The sequence below is a fragment of the Silurus meridionalis genome, chromosome 15 (assembly GCF_014805685.1).
Source record: "Silurus meridionalis isolate SWU-2019-XX chromosome 15, ASM1480568v1, whole genome shotgun sequence".
NCBI lineage: Eukaryota > Metazoa > Chordata > Actinopteri > Siluriformes > Siluridae > Silurus > Silurus meridionalis.
In genome coordinates, this window is record NC_060898.1 from 2,657,806 (window position 1) to 2,677,418 (window position 19,613).

The 19,613-nt window shown below is 39.9% G+C and overlaps 1 protein-coding gene across 6 annotated transcripts in view; it reads right to left on the minus strand.

The window, feature by feature from the left end:
* Window positions 1-3,583: 3,583 nt before the first annotated feature.
* The window catches only part of grin1a (glutamate receptor, ionotropic, N-methyl D-aspartate 1a), a 40,758-nt gene continuing 24,728 nt past the window's right edge, over window positions 3,584-19,613 (minus strand). For 3 of the 6 annotated variants that reach the window (XM_046867093.1, XM_046867092.1, XM_046867095.1), the window contains 15 exons: window positions 19,380-19,466; window positions 19,055-19,190; window positions 18,337-18,464; window positions 18,052-18,216; window positions 17,701-17,819; window positions 17,254-17,366; window positions 16,443-16,591; window positions 15,506-15,663; window positions 14,923-15,084; window positions 14,558-14,667; window positions 14,158-14,303; window positions 13,852-13,908; window positions 10,641-10,667; window positions 9,286-9,396; window positions 3,584-5,471 (listed from right to left, as the gene is read on the minus strand). In XM_046867093.1, the coding sequence (XP_046723049.1) occupies window positions 5,403-5,471; window positions 9,286-9,396; window positions 10,641-10,667; window positions 13,852-13,908; window positions 14,158-14,303; window positions 14,558-14,667; window positions 14,923-15,084; window positions 15,506-15,663; window positions 16,443-16,591; window positions 17,254-17,366; window positions 17,701-17,819; window positions 18,052-18,216; window positions 18,337-18,464; window positions 19,055-19,190; window positions 19,380-19,466 (1,737 nt within the window). In that variant the 3' untranslated portion in view covers window positions 3,584-5,402. The remainder of the gene's footprint in view (window positions 5,472-9,285; window positions 9,397-10,640; window positions 10,668-13,851; window positions 13,909-14,157; window positions 14,304-14,557; window positions 14,668-14,922; window positions 15,085-15,505; window positions 15,664-16,442; window positions 16,592-17,253; window positions 17,367-17,700; window positions 17,820-18,051; window positions 18,217-18,336; window positions 18,465-19,054; window positions 19,191-19,379; window positions 19,467-19,613) is intronic. The other 3 variants (XM_046867097.1, XM_046867096.1, XM_046867094.1) reach the window with 2 other exon arrangements.

Genomic DNA, 19,613 nt, shown 5'->3' on the forward strand with positions numbered 1-19,613 from the left:
ATAAAAAAAGCGTAAAAGTTTAATAAAGAATCTACCGGTAATAAATAAAGTTTTCATACAATGAAAAAAGTATGTATATATATATATCCTGGTAATCATGCAGTCAACCAATAACACATTTCAGCATATTTTAAAATATATACAGATATACCACTGTACTGTAAATATGACCCAATGACAAATTAAACCTTATCAATAAATTGACAAAAAAATAAAAATTGTGCACACATTGTATTGTCTTTTAAAAGTTCTACTATAACTTGACAAATCCTCCGCAACCATAACAAACCAACAAAATCTCTAAAAACACACACATGCTACATAAATCTCTAAGAAATTCTCAAACAAAGGTTTACCTGGGGTCTTTATTCCCTCATAATCCGCTGTGGGATGAAGTTTTATTTCATGTGTGAGTCCAGAGAAAGACAGAAAGAGCGAGAAAGAGAGTGATAGATAAATTGATTGACAGAAAGAGAGAGAAGTAAAAATCAAATGGAAGCTGTTCGCCTTCAGAGGAGTTCTTTGGTTGTGAAGGTTGCTGCTGTGGTGTTTATTTTCAGTTGCTGTATGAGCTACAGGCGTGGATACCGCCCTTAAAAATATGCATGTGTTTGTGTGTGCATGAGAGAGAGTGAGAGAGAGAGAGAGAGAGAGAGAGAGGAGGGGGAAGAGATCGAGGAAAAGAAAGAGAGAGAGAGAGAGAGAGAGAGGGATAGTTAGATAGAGAGAGAACACACTGTACTTTGTAGTTGTGATAATTGGATAGAGACCAGAGCAGGTGCTTCTTACATACATGAGTAAACCCCAAAGGTCTTCCTATTGTATACTTCTGTGTCCAAACACTGCCTCAGGCAGAAACTTAAAGGAAAACTCAACTCTACTATATATTCCTTGAAATATCGGTGATGTAGTCAGTGATTTTGGTGCTGATGGTTCCTGTGAGAAGTTTTTGTTATTTGGTACGCAATAAAAGATGCATCATTCTTCTCGCATGTACTTTTACAGCACAGCGAAGAAATAATTTCTTTGCATATCTCAAAGATTTTAGGAAGCTGGAGTCAGAGCACAATCTCAGCCGTGATACAGCGTCCTGGATTCACAGAGGGTTAAGGGCCTTGCACAAGGGCCCCAAGAGTAACAGCTTGGCGATACCAGGGGCCCCCCCCGCCACTTTTCAGTGATAGACAAATTAGAGTAATAGTACAAATCCCCTACTTAACTATAGTATGTTTCTGTCTGTACTCATTTTACATCACGAGAAATTTCTCCACTGAGGGACAAATAAAGGTATATCTTATCCAATCTTATCTTATTGCTTGAGGCAAAGGACCAAAGTACTCGACTTTGTATTGACAAAAACAAAACAAAAACAACAACAAAAAAAACAGTGCTGATGCATAAAAAACGACTTTTTTGCCAGTTTTTTCACTGTACTTGAGTGGCTTTTTTGCGTATCTGTTCTTTGCTGAATTATTCCCATTTTGGGAGACTTTTCCAGTCATTTCTTTTTTATGTATGTGTGAATAACATTTACTGAAATGAAAGTGAAAGGGAGCACTTTTACTTTTACTGGGGGTAATATTTTACTTATCTCTAACTACAATTAGTTTGTTTGTGTACTTCATCTACCACTGCTTTTTGCACTCTTGAAAATAACTTGGATGCAAAAAAGCAATTTTGTAAAATGTCTCTCTTTCAGTTGAGTTCTTTAATTAGAGTACTAGCCTGTCTCACCCACTTGTGTATTTGGGGCAAACGTCGGTCCACACACCTTATACCAAGTATGGAAGCAGAAGTGCTTTCACCCAAGATTGGCCCATATTGCAACAGCCAGCTGTCAGGCAGAGGTGCGGCACAGTCAGCTCAACTCTGGCAAATTATCTTTTTGCCAATTCCCACATTGAGCTGACAGTGGCGAATTTTTGTTGCCCAATGTCCTGATTATTTGAGCTATCCATGAATATTCTCCTGCTCATCATGCCTTATTTAAAGAGAGTGCTTTCTATTGCTACAGACACACACAATGAGAGTTCCCTTGCGCTACTTCAATGTATTATAGTACAGAAGGATTTCCTGAAATGTACACTGTATTTTTCTGTAAAGAACCTTTAACATCCTTTGCATCACACACATGAACCTTTGGGAAAGGTTCTTTGGGAAACCAAAAATGGTTCTTCTATAGCATCACTTCAACTTTCTGGCATACTGTCTCTCTCTTACTATTGCAAAAATGTTATTTTACCACATGTTGCATTTTGTACTGTTATGGTCACTTTTCAATAAATCTTCACATGTTTATCTTCACTTTTGCACACACACACACACACACACACACACACACACACACACACATCGTTGCACTCAATTTATTTTTACACATTTTTTTATACATATTTCATATAATTTTTTAATTTTTGGTGCAATTAATAAAAATTAAAAAATGCAATCTTCAACATAGGGTCAGGACAAAAGCTCTGTATGTTACAATCAAATAGTTTGAGGGACATCAAATATATAAATAGTGAACATTACATTACATTCACATTGGACTCCCTACAGTACAGCCATGTGAATTATGGAAGAGACTCATGCCAGCTGATTCTCAGTAATTTTAACACATTTGAATAATTGTTGGCTGAAAAATCGGCAGGTCGTCCATCATTTTGACGTATACAAAGTAAGGCATTCAGTCTCGCCATTCGTCTTCCAGTAGACATGCAAAATCAAAACTAATCTCTGCATGCGCTCATTTACCACGAATTGTGGAACTGCGCAAGATTATACAATTGTTCGAGAGACAATTGAAAAAATATGACAGATTAAATTTCCTGTCCAACAATTTGACAGGTAATGATTTACTTTAACACAGCCTCTGATGAGGGTAATGGCATTAATGGTGGTTTTGGCATGAAAAATCAAGCTCTGGAATCTGATCTGTTTGATCAGAGTGCAAACATGAGGATGTGAGAGAGGCGGACGGATAAAAGCGCCTCCGCATTGCAGTTTTTCGGTAGAGATGAAGGAAGGGCTGAATCCCATTTCCACTACAATCAGCAGGAGATTGGACATCACTTTGGGTAATGCAGTAAAACAAAGTAAAAATAGACTCACACCTCAATGAAAGGAGCTCATGTATCACAAAAAATGTATTCTAAGGATTATTCTGGTGTCATACTGGGTGTTCCTTTCGCATTATATACATTATACATATCGTAATTTCCGGGCTATTAAGCGCACCCATATATAAGCCGCACCAACTGAATTTTACAAATATTTTTATTTTTAACATAAATAAGCCGCACCTGTCTATAACGAATGTACTTTACACAGGCTTTAACGAAAGACAACTTACACACGGTGTAACAGGTGAAATATGTTGCGCTTCCTTTAGGAGCAGAGCGGTATTTTGGGAATAGCCTGGCAGAAGCGAGCTCTCCCTTCACCCAGACTCAACGCGTTACAACGGCTTGTATCTAAACAGTAGCCGACCAAGAAAAAAGTAGCGACTTATAGTCCGAAAAATACGGTAGTAATTTAAAGCCCATTGTTCGTGCAACTCAAACAAATCACACACTCACTTTTGTCATCTGCAAATATTTTTATTTGCACAGAAATGTCTGATTCGCCTTGTAATCTAAATACAAACAAAAGGTTTGCTTGAACTCAAAAAGCAAACTCTGAAGCAATTCTCATTTAAATAGGTCTAACATGAGAGTTTGTTATAATGATAATGTGTTAAAGCTTATGTCTAGGTCTATGAGTCAATTGTCTACAGGATTTACAGAATATCAGTGTCTGTAAAACTGAACACATCCTTATCACATCCTTAAGTTCTCCAGAAAGCCAAAATACAGCCTACTACAAAATGTATGTACACTGCAATTGACCCGACAGCAGCTACAATAGTGTGTTGTAGGTACATAAAGTATGGGTTGAAATAGAGTAACACTAAAGAAAACATGCATGCACTCATTTGTCAGAGATGATGGCCTTAAAAATTATATTATGGTTGTCTAAGATCGAAAGGCAATTTTTTTTGTATCGAAAATAGCCTTTTTAGGACAAAAGAAACTGAAAAAAATCACAATAATGACAAGTTCATATATTCTGCGTGTTATATTTAAGGAATAATCTTTCAATCATTTGTCCATCACAGATTGTGTGAACAAGAATGCTCATAATTCACATTGCTGGTTCAGATGTCAGAGGTCAACAGAGATCAACAGAACAAAATGTTTCTCAACCCCAGAACATGGGAAACGGCCTGTTTTTTACATCTAACCAGTAGGTGTATACAAAACTGCAGCACCAAAGTTAAATAGAAAGCAACTCACTTGGAGTTTCCTCGCGTAAAAGGGTCTCGCGCGAGAGAGAGACTGTTTTGCGTGAGACACCAAGTGATGGTTGGATGAAAAAACGTGGCAGTTTGATGCACCCCTTACAGAGACTGGAGCTGAGAAAGAGGAAGAGAACTTCAACCGGCGAGACAGAGAAAGAGTTGTTTTTTTACGGAGCAAAGTCTTTACTTCCTTTTTTTATGTCGCTCCTGATCCAGTCTGCAGGTAACGCCGTTTTTGCGCACGCTGATATGCACGGCGTTGGTATTGCAGGGGGGAGGAAAAGGTCAGCGCTTTGTTTTTGTGACATGGCTAAAAAATTTCACATGCATTTTAAACATGCAAATGGCTCACTGCTAAAGAGCGCATGGCTTTCGAAAGGTATACAAACAGTATCGAGTACAAAACCAAAGACCACACACTTGGTCGTAAGGTCGTCGTAAAGTGCCATATACAGTATTACATCGTTAGAAATCGTTTTTCAAGTATTAACACTATTCACAATGCACTAAATGTATTTTTTTTTTACTCAGGTAGTATTCGCATGCTCTCTCGAACACTGTTCTTCCTTACAGAATAGACAACGATTAAAGAAGAGAAAGCAACTGATACCGTAAAAAGGCAGATCAACAGAAAGATCCTGAAAATCTAGTACAGCTTCTAAACATATAAGTTGTGTACGAACTTAGTAATAATAATGACTTTGTTCGAATATACGTCATTGATGAAATATATCAACCTATACAAAAAATACTTAAAAGACATCTTTGCTAGGTTTCAGAAGACCTTCTGATGATGTCCGGTTTGAATGTCAACTTATGAAGACTACACTATAAGTAGGTGTATATGCATGTGCGTTATAAGGAATCCAATGCGATGTAGCGCTGAGCCCGTCTCGAAAAAATGTTCACTGTAGAAGATCGGCTCCGTTCTCTTCTCCTCATGAAGGTGCAGAAGCTCGTGAGCAACGAGGGACGAGGGAAAATCCTGGGCGAACACCGATTCCCCCCCACCCTGTATGTGTCCTTCAGAAATGAACGATCTCCCGATCAATCTTTCTCTGTCTCACACCACGGTGCTGACAGACGGGTCAGACAGGTTGAGCTGGCCCGTGATGTCTGTGGGTGGGAATTGCTGTGAAGAGAAAGAAAGTACGAGAAAGGGGGATAGAGGCAGAAAACACACAGGGCACGGGTCAATAGTGCGTAATCGTTTGTCACCGACTCCGAATAGGGGCTGTGCCTTAGACATCACCTCCTAAGGCAGTTCAGAATTAGGTTCATCAAAAGCCGACTCGAATCTGACGTCATTTACGATCAAACTTTTAGAAATCCTCCAGGATATACACTTGGGTGCCACTTTATTAGGGAACATATTAGGGAACTTTTAATTGGTCATGGAGTACGTAGTAGAGGCGGCTGTCACGATTTTGGGCATCATTGGAAGGAATAAAAAGCACACAAGGCATGCTGGGAAAGTAAAATAATCAGGCTGGAGTGGTGCATTGTGGTGGAGTTGCCACGCTATTGATTATTTTCCAATAACAGCACACAAAGTGTTTTCTTCCTCGGGTTTTTTTTTCAGGTCAGACATTCCATGTTTCTGGAATGTCCAAGAAACAAGTTACTAGATTGACTTACGGCATGTTATGTTCACCTTCCCAGAAACAGCCCCGTTGTTCTCCTTCTTGAATTGCAATAAGGCAAAAAATGCAGCTTGTCAAGTTGCAGAGAAACTGCAACATGCAAAATGCTCAGTCCTTAAGGCTTTTCCATGTTGGAACATGGCTTGTAAAATGACTGTTAATGCAAATGTTAAAGAAATCGTACTCTATATAAAATGGTTACACAGTTACAACACCTTTTTCATTCATTTATGTGCAACCTCCACCATCGAGCCAATTATAGTCAGGACCAGAATCAAGAATTCATTAATGCTGTGGTATAAAAATGTGTTTGGTTTCCCTGGTAAAGTGGACCCTGAGTATATGTGCTGGAAATCTCTTTTGTCAAGCTCCATCTTGATTTTTTCCGATATTTTTATTTCTTTTTCCTACTGTCTGAGGAGGTGTTCAGACTTCACAGAAGGGGAAACAGGATCTCCAGGGTCTGCATGTTTCTTTACCCAGCATACATCAACCCCTTCAAACATGCAAACCAATCCAGTCTAATCTGTCCTGATAAAGACGTCTGTAAAAAACATCAGTAAAATTTGCAGATACTGACAGGAAGGACTTGATGTTTAAATGATACTGTGAGGTAAAACAAAAATATGCAGAAGAACTTCGAGATCTTGCTTCCCACAGTTCTTATCTAGGGTGGGTGCGGCGTGAAAATGTGCATTACTTTTTGTGCTTTGGTTGATATCTGCAGTGCTTAGTTGGAAAAACCTCAAAAAGCCATGCAGATACCGTTGCATATCAAGTCGTTGTATTTTGTTTCTTTGTCGCACATGATGATCGCTTCCATGTTACAATGGCCGGGACGAAAACTGAACGTCCTCGATGATACGACTGAAGGAAAGAACATACCCTGCCACTGCAAAATGAAGCATAGCTGAAGCATTTGACTAATTTATTTTATTATTTTTTTTTTTTTTGTGAAAATTGGATATAGAATAACTATATTTACTCAATTCAGTTGAAGACTTTAATTTAATTGAACTGAATGAAAGCGATAGGTGGTATATATTAGGCATAATGCCAGAGAATTAAATATTTATTATTATTATTATTATTATTTAACAAGAAAAAAAAAATTCGGGAAAAAAAAGAACAATGGACACATGTATCCATAATATGGTCTTCACAAAAACGTAAAAATTTCAAAATTTGGGAATTTTTGAAATTTTTTTTCCCCTTAATTCAAAGCATTTGCAGGGATGAGTAACTAATACTTATATACAGCGCTTACATCTATAGACCTATTAGTGCACGCTAGACTATGGGATACACAATAGGTTCTCAAGCCCAGGCCTTAAAGAACCCTTTTTCTTGAAGCCTGGAGTGTTTCCCCGCCCCCCACCAGTTCAACTCAAGAAGATCTGGATCAAGTGTCAAATAGCAGAGAAAACACTGGGACATACAGGATAGGTAGTTCTCCAGGACCAGGGTTAGAAATCTGTTCACTGTAGCATAGTTTAGCATGCACTACATTCACCTTCCAAAAGAACAGAACATAAAGCAAAAACTGAAAATCATCAAAACACTGCTGGATCTTTTGTTTGTTTTTTTTAAGTCCAGCAATATTGCTGATGACGCTGTAGAGAGGTTTTGTGTTTTTCGCAGCCTTGGCATGGCGTCATGGCAGTGCCTCTGGCCCCCCTGTGAATACATGTGCCCGTTGTGTTCTCTGAGGAGGCTCGCTGTTGGCACTGCGTATCAAAGCACACAGCGCCCCCTGATGAGAGATTGTGGATCAACAAGAGAGACAGAGACACAACGCTTCTACGTCTACCACCATCACAACCACGAGGGAGGATAAAAAGGTGCATCTACTTCTATGACTACTATTACTACCACAACACACTCGGGGATTCGTTGACAGACACGTTGCATGCTTTCGGAGGACGAAAGGAGTTTCGTGGCATGTATGTAGGGGACATCAACACTAATAAATCCATATATATATATATATATAGCCATTCATTAAACACTGATATTATAAAACATAATTAAATAAATACATTGGTGACTGACAGGATGGTTTCATTGCTTCTCTTCTTGCAGGATTATTTTGAAACATTTTCTTACAAGCCATCATCTAGATTTATTTATCCTAAGGTTCTTACGTTCACATGCACACACACTTAAGTCAATACAGTTAGACTACGAATATAACAAACACAAATTAGTAGATATATCTAAGGGAAAGAAAATGTATTAATCGTGACTGATCGTTCAAATCGGATTAGCGCTGGAACAACTGTATGAAGAATGGTCTTTTCCAGCAGTGTGATCATCAACCAAAGACATTCCATGACTAAAACCCGGTCGAAACAATATTTTGGTCAGTCTGTGTTCTTCTTTGACCATTTTTAGACAAATGCCTATAAGAATTTAAGATACATTTGTTAGTATTGGTTCTCTGAGGTAAGTAGAACTCTGGGAATGCCTTTTTGTCCTGGTGCTAAGTTGAAAAGATGTGGAAAAGAAGGAAAGAAAAAAGAGTCCTAAAAACTAAATAAAAAGAATTGACTTATTCGCATTGATGCATTTTTAATATCCTAACTTATGGGATATTATTAAGCACAGCTTTATAGAAGACCTCTAGGAAAAAAACTCCAAAATGCATTAGCATTAGTTGTGTGATATTCCATGCCTAGAAAGAAATGATGTGCTGTTTGTATTAGAAAAAAAAATCAAGGTTAGTCTGAGTGATAACACACACAACACTGAAGCATGCCGCTGGGGAACACGTAATGCAGCATATAGGAAGATCACATTCACTTTAATCGTATCAGGCAAATACAGGAAGGTACATGATTAAAAAAAAACACACACATATAGAAACGTACAAACACCACTGACACACCACATCCAGGACTAGCAACACCTGAGAGAAGCAGCCCAAATGAACCAGGTGCTTTGCATTGCCCCCCTCCTCTTGGATCACAGATACCCCCGCCCCCACACCTATATGGTGACCCTCCAGAATTAATTTTTTTCACTGTTGTCTTGTAAGGCCTAAATTGTCCCTGCTGTCCTCTTTGGGACGAGTCCTAACTGACAGATGAGCTTAGGATGTGGACCGAATGGCTGACTGACAAGACACGTGGCCGGAGTGGAATGGGACTCTCTTGGATCGGACATGAGATGGCATTTAAGACAGGAAAATAGGACAGAGAGAAGGAAAGTTTGGAAGGAAGGGTGAGAAAAAAGGAAAGAAGGAAAAAGGAAAGAGGGAGAGAGAAACTACGAGCAGGAGATGCCATTCCTTAATCTCCTTACCGTGTCTTTGGAGGACCTACGTCTCTTGATGCTGGAGGCCAGGGTGGTACTGATGGACCTAAAAGAGGGTTTCTTTTTGGGGTCGGGCTCTGCTCTAGCACTTTTCCTATCCTAAAATAAATATATACGTAGAATAATTATTCATGTTCTCCGACTGAGTGACACCGTCTTAGTCTGGCATTATAACCAAAACTTCTTTCAAACCCCAACCCACCCCACAAATAATCTTACCCCAAACTATGTGTGCGGAGGCTTGGGAAAAGCTTGTGTTGTCAAATCGGAATATCGTCTACGAACATATTCTATACCACGTGTGTCGGGAAACTACAGTCTTTCGCGTGCATAAGGAAAGTGCTCGCAGTTTAAATCATTTATTCATATACAAGCTAATCTCCTTATGGGAGAAAAACAACACTGCTGGCCAATTGTAAAGAATTTTAATGATGGAAATTAGTTCTTGCTTTGATTAGGATCATCATCCACATTAAACAATTACACAAATTGCCTCATTACTGTAGTGATATCTGATATTTTTGCGCATTAATTTCCCCCGTTTCTGTTCTGTTAGCTAAATGTCTCACCTTCAAATTTTAAACTGTTTTAATGCTTTGCTGATAAGTGGGTTTTGTTTCTCTATTCCATGGTGATATCCATCAACTAGATTAAATCATTTAAATGGGAGAAAACCACTCAGTGTTAGAAAACTGCCCATTTTTATCACTCTGGTTGTTGAACTAGCTCCTTGTTTGCAGCCAAAGCTAGCATGAAAACTAGCCTAAATAAAAACATTTCCTGTTAAAACTTAAAATACTTGGATATGTTTTCAGCTGTTTCAGATATACTGACATCTAATTAGGTTTTCCCAGACCACTACACGTGTATTAAAGATACTGAGAAGACTGAATACTTTTTTTCAGATATAGGAAACATATATAGGGTCTTGATAATTACTAAAAGCTTTTAAAGTGGTATAAAAACTTAATAATGGCTTCACCTAAAAACATGCTCCTACGTCTGTGATATCAGTGATATGGTTTGATAACTAAGCATTTGTGGAAAAGTTTTGCAAATAAGGGTCCTTTTCGTGTGTACCACCATAGACTTCTGTGCACTTGTACCTGAGGTAAAGGTCAGATATTCATACATCCATCCATATGGTCCATACTTAAAATATAGTTACACTCTACGTAATCCCTCTCTCTTTCCCTCCCTCCCTCCCTTTCTCCCTCCCTCCCTCCTTTCCAGCATCCCAAGTCCCCCACGGCTACTGTCTGGCCTCTACACTATGCGACGAGGATACAGCGGAAGACTGAGTGTGTTAGTGTGAGAAAAGCTCATATTTAAGGTATTCTTACATCCTGAGTCTCTACAGAGGAAGAGGGCTGCATAGAGGAGAAGAAAAGAAAAAAAAAAGAATATTTATTCACTTAAAGATCATTAAGACTTTAAGATCCATAAGCAAAAAGCAGAGGAAGAGCGGAAAAAATAAAGGTAAGAAAATAATGGCACCGACAAAGCCAAGCAGCTCTGAATATCACAAGAAAATCACAATAAAACACAACTTTTAAGAAAGGTGGGCAAGGGAGGGGTTGTTGGGGTATAAATGCAATCAATAAAATGCCAGGGCAGCAGAAGATAGAAACATGAGTAAGTATATATCAGTATCATTTGGAAACATTATACCTTGTTTTAGGTATAATGGAAATTCACCCCACACGCAAGATATGAATAAAAGTGTGGTGTGAATTTCAGTCACATGCAAGGTCTGGCAGTGAACAAGAAAAAGCATATTATGGCACAAAAGCATATCAACACTAGACTTCATATCCTTAATGAACCCTCTAAGCTCGCCTGACGATTACTTTTAAACACAACTCAATACCTCTGTCGCTTAAAGGTAGCACAAGAATCGAGATCATATCTAGGTTTGAACTGGATTTCCTGTGCAAATCGATCGCAATCCAATCCTAGATATAATCTATTCCTTTAAGGATTTTGAGGTTGAAGAATGTCACTGGAATGAAGTAGCATTGAATGAGCAAGATGCTAGCGATAGCAAGGCAGCTTACTGTATGCAATGCTCATTCAGATAAAAATGCATTACATAATGATCGTATGAATAAAAAAAGGAAAACATGATTAGCTGAAATAGGAACCAGGATATTAGCTGAGGTCTGAAATGATATTTTGTATTGAAATTCACAGTTCCCGAAAATATCCTGAATTGCATACATATTTGTATATTTTTCAGTTGTTTTATTGTACAGAGATGCTGTACAGTGACATGCAGTCGACCCACAAACAAGCATCGGCACATTTAAACACCTTACTTCATTTGCATTACATATTATATATTATTATAAAAAAAAAAAAAAAAAGATCGATCTGTTTTGTCATCATGGTTAACCGCTTGGTGGTGCACTTTGGAATAACGCGTGCAGTTTGCGAACTGGATCCTTATTCTAGCTGGAAAAAAAATGGAAGCACCTCGTAAAAAACTGGGCAGGTTATTCAAAAGTGCAACACGCATATTACACACAAGCTAACCAGGCTAATCACGGTGCAGTATGTCAAAGGTGGACGTTTATGCTCGTTGATGCTTTCAGACACACTCGGAGCATACATTTCTATGTGAATCGAACTAACACATACACACACACACACACACAGGCTCTTGTGCTAGGTTCAGAAAAACATCCGGAATCCTGCTAAGAATTCGGAAGTCTAAACAAAATCTGCTAGTACAGTCCAATTACAATAGTAAATCCGGTGGTAACACCCTTAAAAACACGAACTGTAATCTTCTCCTTCTTAGCAGGAACCAACATACCAACGTCTTCTGTGCGCTCGAACACAAATCCACACAAAAACGGTGTTAAAACAGATGGAGTGTTTGTGTGCATGTGTGATTATGTGAGCGCTTGCGTGTGTAACGTGTATGGCAGATGGTTTCTGGACATCGATTTGCGGACACAGACATGAGACTGTGATCTTACCTTTCTGTGGCACCGCTGTCGAGTCGACAGCAGCGGCAATGACCTTTTGTCAGTGCGTACAAAGCGCCAGCGTGAGGCTGACCTACCTCTGCGCGCACATCACAGTCTCCTAGAAGCCTTGTGCCTTTTCCCCATTCACTCACCCTCCCTCCCAAAACCCACAGCTCTGCTGGGGAGGCCTTGTGCCAAAGCCACAGGGCACACAGGGAAATCAAGCAGCTAAGCGAGAACGGGGAGTGAATAGGATTGAGTTGGTTTTGCTCGACTAGCAAAGCCTAAAGCATATCATTATTGATCTCCGCACTTCATTACCTGATACCAGTGCAGCATTTACTTTCAGACTATGCAATTTACTGCTTCTTTTGTTTTGGAGCAGATTTACATAGTTGTGATTCAGAGGCTGGGCTAATATCACTGGCACTGCTTAGGACTCCATTCACATTCTATTCAGCTATTCTATACAGCATAGCTTTGTATAACAACTCCAAACTAATATTTATGCTATGCTTTGAAAGCTTTAAAGTACCCCTGAACATGCAATTTTGAAAATCCAATGCTTAAAAATTACTAAACATTTTCTAGTAACATTCAGTCATTCATGTTTTCCACATCACCCATCCTGAATAGTTAGCTGGATTACAGATTTTACAACATTACTTAAGCTACCTAGGCTATTTAATGCTAGTACATTAAACTTGCTTTGTCATGGAGAGATACAAATGGGATTTTTGAATCAGCGATTATCTTTGACATTATTTTCAATGGAATGTTTAACCTGAACCCAAATCTGTCAAAATATACAATAACATACAATTTGAATCATTAACATTAGTCAAATTTGGTAGCATAATACATACAGGGTAGTATGAGAATTTTTTATAGTGGTCGACTGATTTGTCAGTAATGCCGATTAATCGACACGATAGTTGATTGCTGGAACGATCGGCAAATAGTTTTTCCGGGTTTCGTTATACATACAAGAGCGGCCTCTAGAGGCGAAACATAGACACCACATGTTGTTTATCTGTAGTGTCTTTCTTTTTATTATTACACACAATTATTTTATTATACACTCATTAGCTTTCCCTCCACATGATGCTTTTGCCAAAAACCAGGAAGGGTAAAAGCTAGCACAAGACACAACTTCTGCTCATGCTACATTACACACAGAGCAAAGTGCTCTTTCCTTTTCTGCATATATTATTTCAAAGAAGCTTATGATTGTCTAGTGCCTCTCTGGCAGAGGAAAAAGTAATGATACCCATTGCAAAGCATTGCAAAGTTTGCCCTCCTGGACACCCAGCCATGGACGGCTAATATTTTGTTAGGATTTGAACTCCTGAAGATACAGAGTCCTGGGAACCAAAGAACTCTTGTAATGAAAAAGTCTGAATTGATTAATGTTACCAATAAGGTGTAGACCACAGCTGCAATTTGTTAACTTAGATTCCAAAAGGGAACCATTTTAAAAAAATCAGTGTTTTTTGTTCAGAGGTACTTTAGAGCATTCATCTTGTTCAGAAGCTCAGCAAGAAGAAGACAGCGGAATAAATTAGCTTGCTTTACGTACTAAAGACGGAGTCCCAGCTGCAGCCACAACTTGACTCACAGCACTCTCCTTATTGTCCTGTTGGGACAGACAAGAGACAGGAGTCTGATTGGGCTTGCCAAGTACTTCCCAGATTAACTTTGGGGACTGTTTCCTGGGTTGCCATCTTAGAGCCCAAGAACTGAACAATAATAAAGTTAGAGATTGTTGATTTCCAACCCATCCTCCAGCTAGGAAGGGTTTCACTGAAAAGTTACACCCCGGCTGACTGAGGTTATGGGCAGTGATCTTATGATCTTTCGGATGGTGGCGGAGTTGCTCTCTTACCTGGAGGTTCTTTCTCCAGACATTGACGGCCGCAAAGGCTAGCTGCATCTGCTTCCTGCGAGCGTCTTTGTGTCGCTTGTATGCAATTTCAATGAAGATGAGGAAGATCCCTGCTGCAATGCCTCCAGCCACCAGCATAAAGACCCCTGGTAGAGCAAGACATAGAGATATTAAAGAAATCAAAAGAAACCATTTAGGAAATGTGAATCTCACCAATGGAGACTGGGCCAACTCCTTAAATTGAGTTACAAATGTTGCCTAAATGGTTAGATTACCTGGATGAGTAAGGAAAGACAAATAAAGGAGAAAAGGCATTGGACAAAAAAGGGCTACAGGACCTTACCGCTGCAGTTTTTGTCCAATCTCTTTTAGATTATCTTCAACTGAGTGCATACCATACCTGCCATGTTTTCAAAGGTGAGTGTGGCTGGGGCATTGCTCCTTGAGTCACACTCCTGGTATCTCACCCAGGTTTTATCCAGGTCCTCCATGAAGCCATTCTCATGTGAACTGCAGGGAGTCGAGGAAGGGGGAAAAAGTAAATTATTATTATACAGCACTGGGCAGATGGTTGTGTTAATTCCCAAAAGACTGCACCCAAAACGCACACAAATACACGGACACAGATAGCAGAGCAGGGTCAGGAGAAGGGAGACACAGAGAGAGATGAGTAAGAACAATATCTCCGATGATGATCTCTATGAAAACAAGACCAAACTAAAAGATATAGGAGCATACAGTATTGATGCTTCGGCTGGGACAGACCTGAGAATAGCCAGGGACACATTCTGTTTCCAGGGGCTGTCCTTGCGCATGCCTATGCCAAAGCCCGAACGGAAAAACAGCTCTCCCGTGGTCACCAGGTCGCACTTCTGCGAAGCTTCAAACTCCAGCACCGCAGAGTCCCAGATGAAAGCATGCAGCTTGCTGTGGGGGAGGGGGGAGGGAAGGGTAGGAAGGGAAGGATGGGTTTTGGGGGGGTATGGTGCAACAGTACAGTGAGTAATAACACACTTACGCAACTCTCCTTCTCACCTCTGTGCCTCCCACTTGTGTGAGTGTTTTTAAATGTTACCAGAACTACAAACCGTCATCTCATAGGCAAAGGAAATCCAATGTCGGACCAGTGGACCTTTGTCCCTCATTGGATTCCCTCAGAGACGATTTTGCTGGAAACCTGAAAAAGGTGTTCCTAAGCTCAGCATTAAGTCTTGTGTAAGTGAGAGAGACATAGGTAGACCTGCTATCGCTTCTCAACTTGGCCTGACACCTGAAAACACCTGAGGCCCACCGTTCCTTGAGTAAACACACAAGCAAACCTGCCGCAGTCGTTGCACTGGTGACTCACTTGTCCCGGACAGCCTGGATGGCCTCAGCAGCGCTCTCGTAGTTGTGCTTCTCCATGTGACGATACATGGTGCTCAGCTCAACTTGACGCCGGAAGTAGATATCCACCGAACTCTGCTTCACTGTGGCGTAGATGAACTTGTCTGATGGGTTCCTCAACTGCCAACAGATAAAGCCAACAAGACAATATGTAATAAAGTAGATTCTTTATATATAAGTCATTTGATGTGACAGCAGGCAGAACTGCTACCCAACAGCTCCAGGATCCAAGGTTTGATCCTGATCCTGAGGTCCTGTCCTTGAAGAATGTTACATGTTCTCGCTGTATCTGGGTTTCCTTTGGGTTCTCTGGTTTTCTCTCAAACCCAAATACATGCAAGTATTTACACTAAATTGCCTATAGTTGTAAATGGGTGTTTGAGCACCGTTTCTAGGCATAGGCAAACCTTGCCTGGGGTGCAACCAGCTGGGGGTCCCAGTGAGCGCCCCCTTGCCCTGCCGCCTCATTCGTCCTTGCTCATTTACATTAGTATAGTATACAAGTTTAATATACAGTATAGGTTTACATACTTGAATTTAGGCAATTTTGCACTGATTATTAAATGTGTTTAACCTTTTTATGGAAGTTTGTGAATAATTTGTATGATGTGGGGTGGAGCATTGTGTTGGGAGAGCAGTGTCATTTTGAAGGGGGTAAAAATAGGAATCTCACCCAGGGTGCACGAAACGGTCCTGGTTTGAATGTACAGTAAATGTGATAGACTGTTTTTCTAACCATGGTGAATTCCTGCCACATGCCCAATGGAATTGGCTTCAGATCCATCACAGTTCTGATCAGGCTCAAGTAGTTACTGATGGTTGAGCAAACTGTTGAACAGCTATCAGCTTTTTAGATCTAAAAAACATAATAATACATGACAAAATAACAAGGAACTTACCCTCGGGTCATTGATGCCGGTGATGCGCTCCTCAGGCCGGTCCAGCACCAAGAAGGCAGCCAGGTTGGCAGTGTAGGATGCTACGATGATCATAGCAAAGCCGGCCCACACCATACCAAGGATTCTCGCTGAGAAGCTACGCGGGGCCCCTGTATAATGATACAAAACCAACAAAAAAATCTTAGGATCAAAAAGAATACTACTATAAAGCCTGCCTATACATAACATTTTCAAATTTGCACATTTAGCTTTCAGTTATTATTAGCAAGATTAGCATTTCTGGGAGATCATTGGAACCTTTTTTATTATTTTACAGATGACGTGAGATTTTTTTTTACAGAATTCTGGTAATGGTCACTCTTATCAACATGTAATATTCTTCCTGATCTCTGCATGTTTCTGCTGTAAATCTCAACAGAATGCTGCATTATAGCTAATGTTTCGAAAGAATTGATTCTGACTTAATGGTGTTCTGCTGGGAGATTACAATTGCAAATGCCACATCTAGAATTAACTCTCAACCTTTCTTTCGCTCTCTTGTGTACAGAATTATTATGCAATGGCGCTCATCCAGCTGAGAACCTACTAAGCAGCTGATCATTTTAGCCAATAATATATGACAAAAATGTATAATTCCAAAATAAAGATTTATATTGCTTCAAATAAAAGCTGGTTTCTTCTAATTTAACCTCATGGTCATGGATTGATTTCCAAATCATTTTGTGTGCTGCATTTGCTGTCTAATTATTTATAGACGGGCCTTTAGCCTGCCATTTTATGACGTGAGCAGAAAACAAAGTGTCAGAATAACCTTCTCCAATTCCAGAGTTCAGCAACACTCCCCAGGAGAACCACATAGCCGAGGATAAGGTGAGGGCATCTTCTTCTTCTTCTTCGCTGTTCACTTTAAACCTTCCAAAAGGGCTGAAAACCAACCAGGCAGAGGATAAACAGGAGTGAACAGCTCAAGTTTTTCAACAGATTTTGACACTCTGAGGTCCAAAACAAAGACAAACAAGACACCGACAACAATAACAGGTCCAAATATAGACATCAATGACCGAGCAAGCTGCAAAGACAGGAAAAAGGGAACAGAGAACAAGACAAATCTTACACGTCACAGCCAGCCCACATCTCCCCACCTCCAAAATGACAGCAACAGCGATGCCGCTTTTTTGAAAAAAAAACAACCCAAACACACATCCCAGAGGCGCACTTCATGGAAGACACAGCAAGTCACTCCAGCACTAATGTGTACCTGAACCGGTCTAGTAGGTAAAGCATCACCGCCACCACATGCACCGACAGACCCACCAAAAGCCACAGCGTGCTCTGGAACGGCTGCATGAACGAGTCCAGCGTACTACGAGGAATTTCCTGTAACACACAGTGACGTGTCATACATTTCTGACCTTCTGTAACTAATGGGTCCTAAAGTTTAGAAGATATTGTAAAGACCTGATACATAGAAAGTTTATAAATCTCATGAATCAATGATAGGGTACGAGGTATGAGTGGGCTCTAGGCATGAGTATGGTACTGTGAGCTTTCAAAGCTGTGAAATGCTGATATACTTCTCATGCACCTATACTGGTACTAGCAGTTGTACCTTTTTCACAAGGATGGTGAGTCCTTGATATTTGAACGGTTTGGAGAATTCAATGTACTGAGCTCGTTCATTGTTGATGGTTAGCGGAGCAACGATCATGTCCGCAAGGCCGCCCAGCAGCTCTCCCATCATGCCGTTCCACTCCTTTTTGTTGCTGTTGTTCACCTGTGGGCCAAGGGATATTCAGCCTAAATATGGAACCTCTGCTTATCTTATAATTATGCAACAATACTTTATTGCATTGAAATAATTTGGTTGAATACGGCAAAGTAAAGCCAAACTCACTCTCTCCTGTGTTCCAAATTTCCCATCAGCCACCAGATGGACCTCATAAGTAAAGTTCATAGTCATGGCCAGCTTGATCAGTAGGTCGACGCAGAATCCATAACAGCACTGAGGCACTGTTGGACGTCCTGTAACCAAACCGTGTAAGAAATCAAGCCGTCTAAATGAACAACTTCTGATTTATACAAGCGCACCTTTTCCCTTAACGTTCACTTTAATAACATCTTGTAAATCCATTCAACATGAATTTAAATGGTCCATTTATTAATAAACGACATTTCATACAAAATTTTACGTACCGGGAAACCAGATGCATGTTACTGAGAAACACAAAAAGTGCAGAAACAGAAAATAGAAAGTCTCCAGTGGTGGAAAACTTTACTGACACTGGAGACTCCTTCCATAAACGACAAACATTAGTCTATTTGCCCTAAACTTGATAAAACTATCTTTGCTATTACTTTATTAATCTATGAAAATTCTGGGGTCTCCATCATCAAATCCCTCTTTAACTGAAGAACATTCATAGAAACACGGCTGCTGTAATGGAAAGTTAATTTACACTTTCTGTCCAATCAGCTTTTATATTTGCTCATCACTTTAATAATTAAAGCCAAAATAAATCTGAAACAGCAAAGTAAAAAAAATCCAACATACAATTTTTGTCACACCAGCGTTAGAGTCAACCTAAAGACTCCAAAGATGTTTGTTTTGTTACCTGGGATAGTCTCATTCGGTCCAGTGCAGATCACTTTTTTAATTAAGACTCCATTCGGTGTGTATTCTTCCTTGCAGGTTCCATCCAGCATGGTCGGCTTTACGTACACAAAAGGCTCCTGATGTATCGTGACGATCTGTAAGAAACCGGAAGGTATCGTTCTGAATCTGGAGGATGGGCAGAATTTCTACCACAGCACAGAAAACGTTCGGCAAACTGCCATGCTGCGACTCTTCTCATGAAAAAAATATCATCCATTTTGCTAGTTATTATCGTATCTAAGAAATAAATATGCGTAGAAAGTGAAATCCTATAATCGGTGTACTTTTAGCCACGTGGACATCTGGAATCCTCTCGGTCTATCTGTATCTCCTCCAGGCCAGATGATCTTCCTCTGCTTATTTAGCACCACCTGGGAAAGAGCAGCCTAAAATAAGCTTCAAGTGACCTAGATGTAGATTGTTCAGATGATTTTGAGATCGGGGTGCCATTTTTATCCCACATAATTACAAATACGTATGAAACGTAGAGTTAAAGTGCCCTTCACAATAACCTGTTG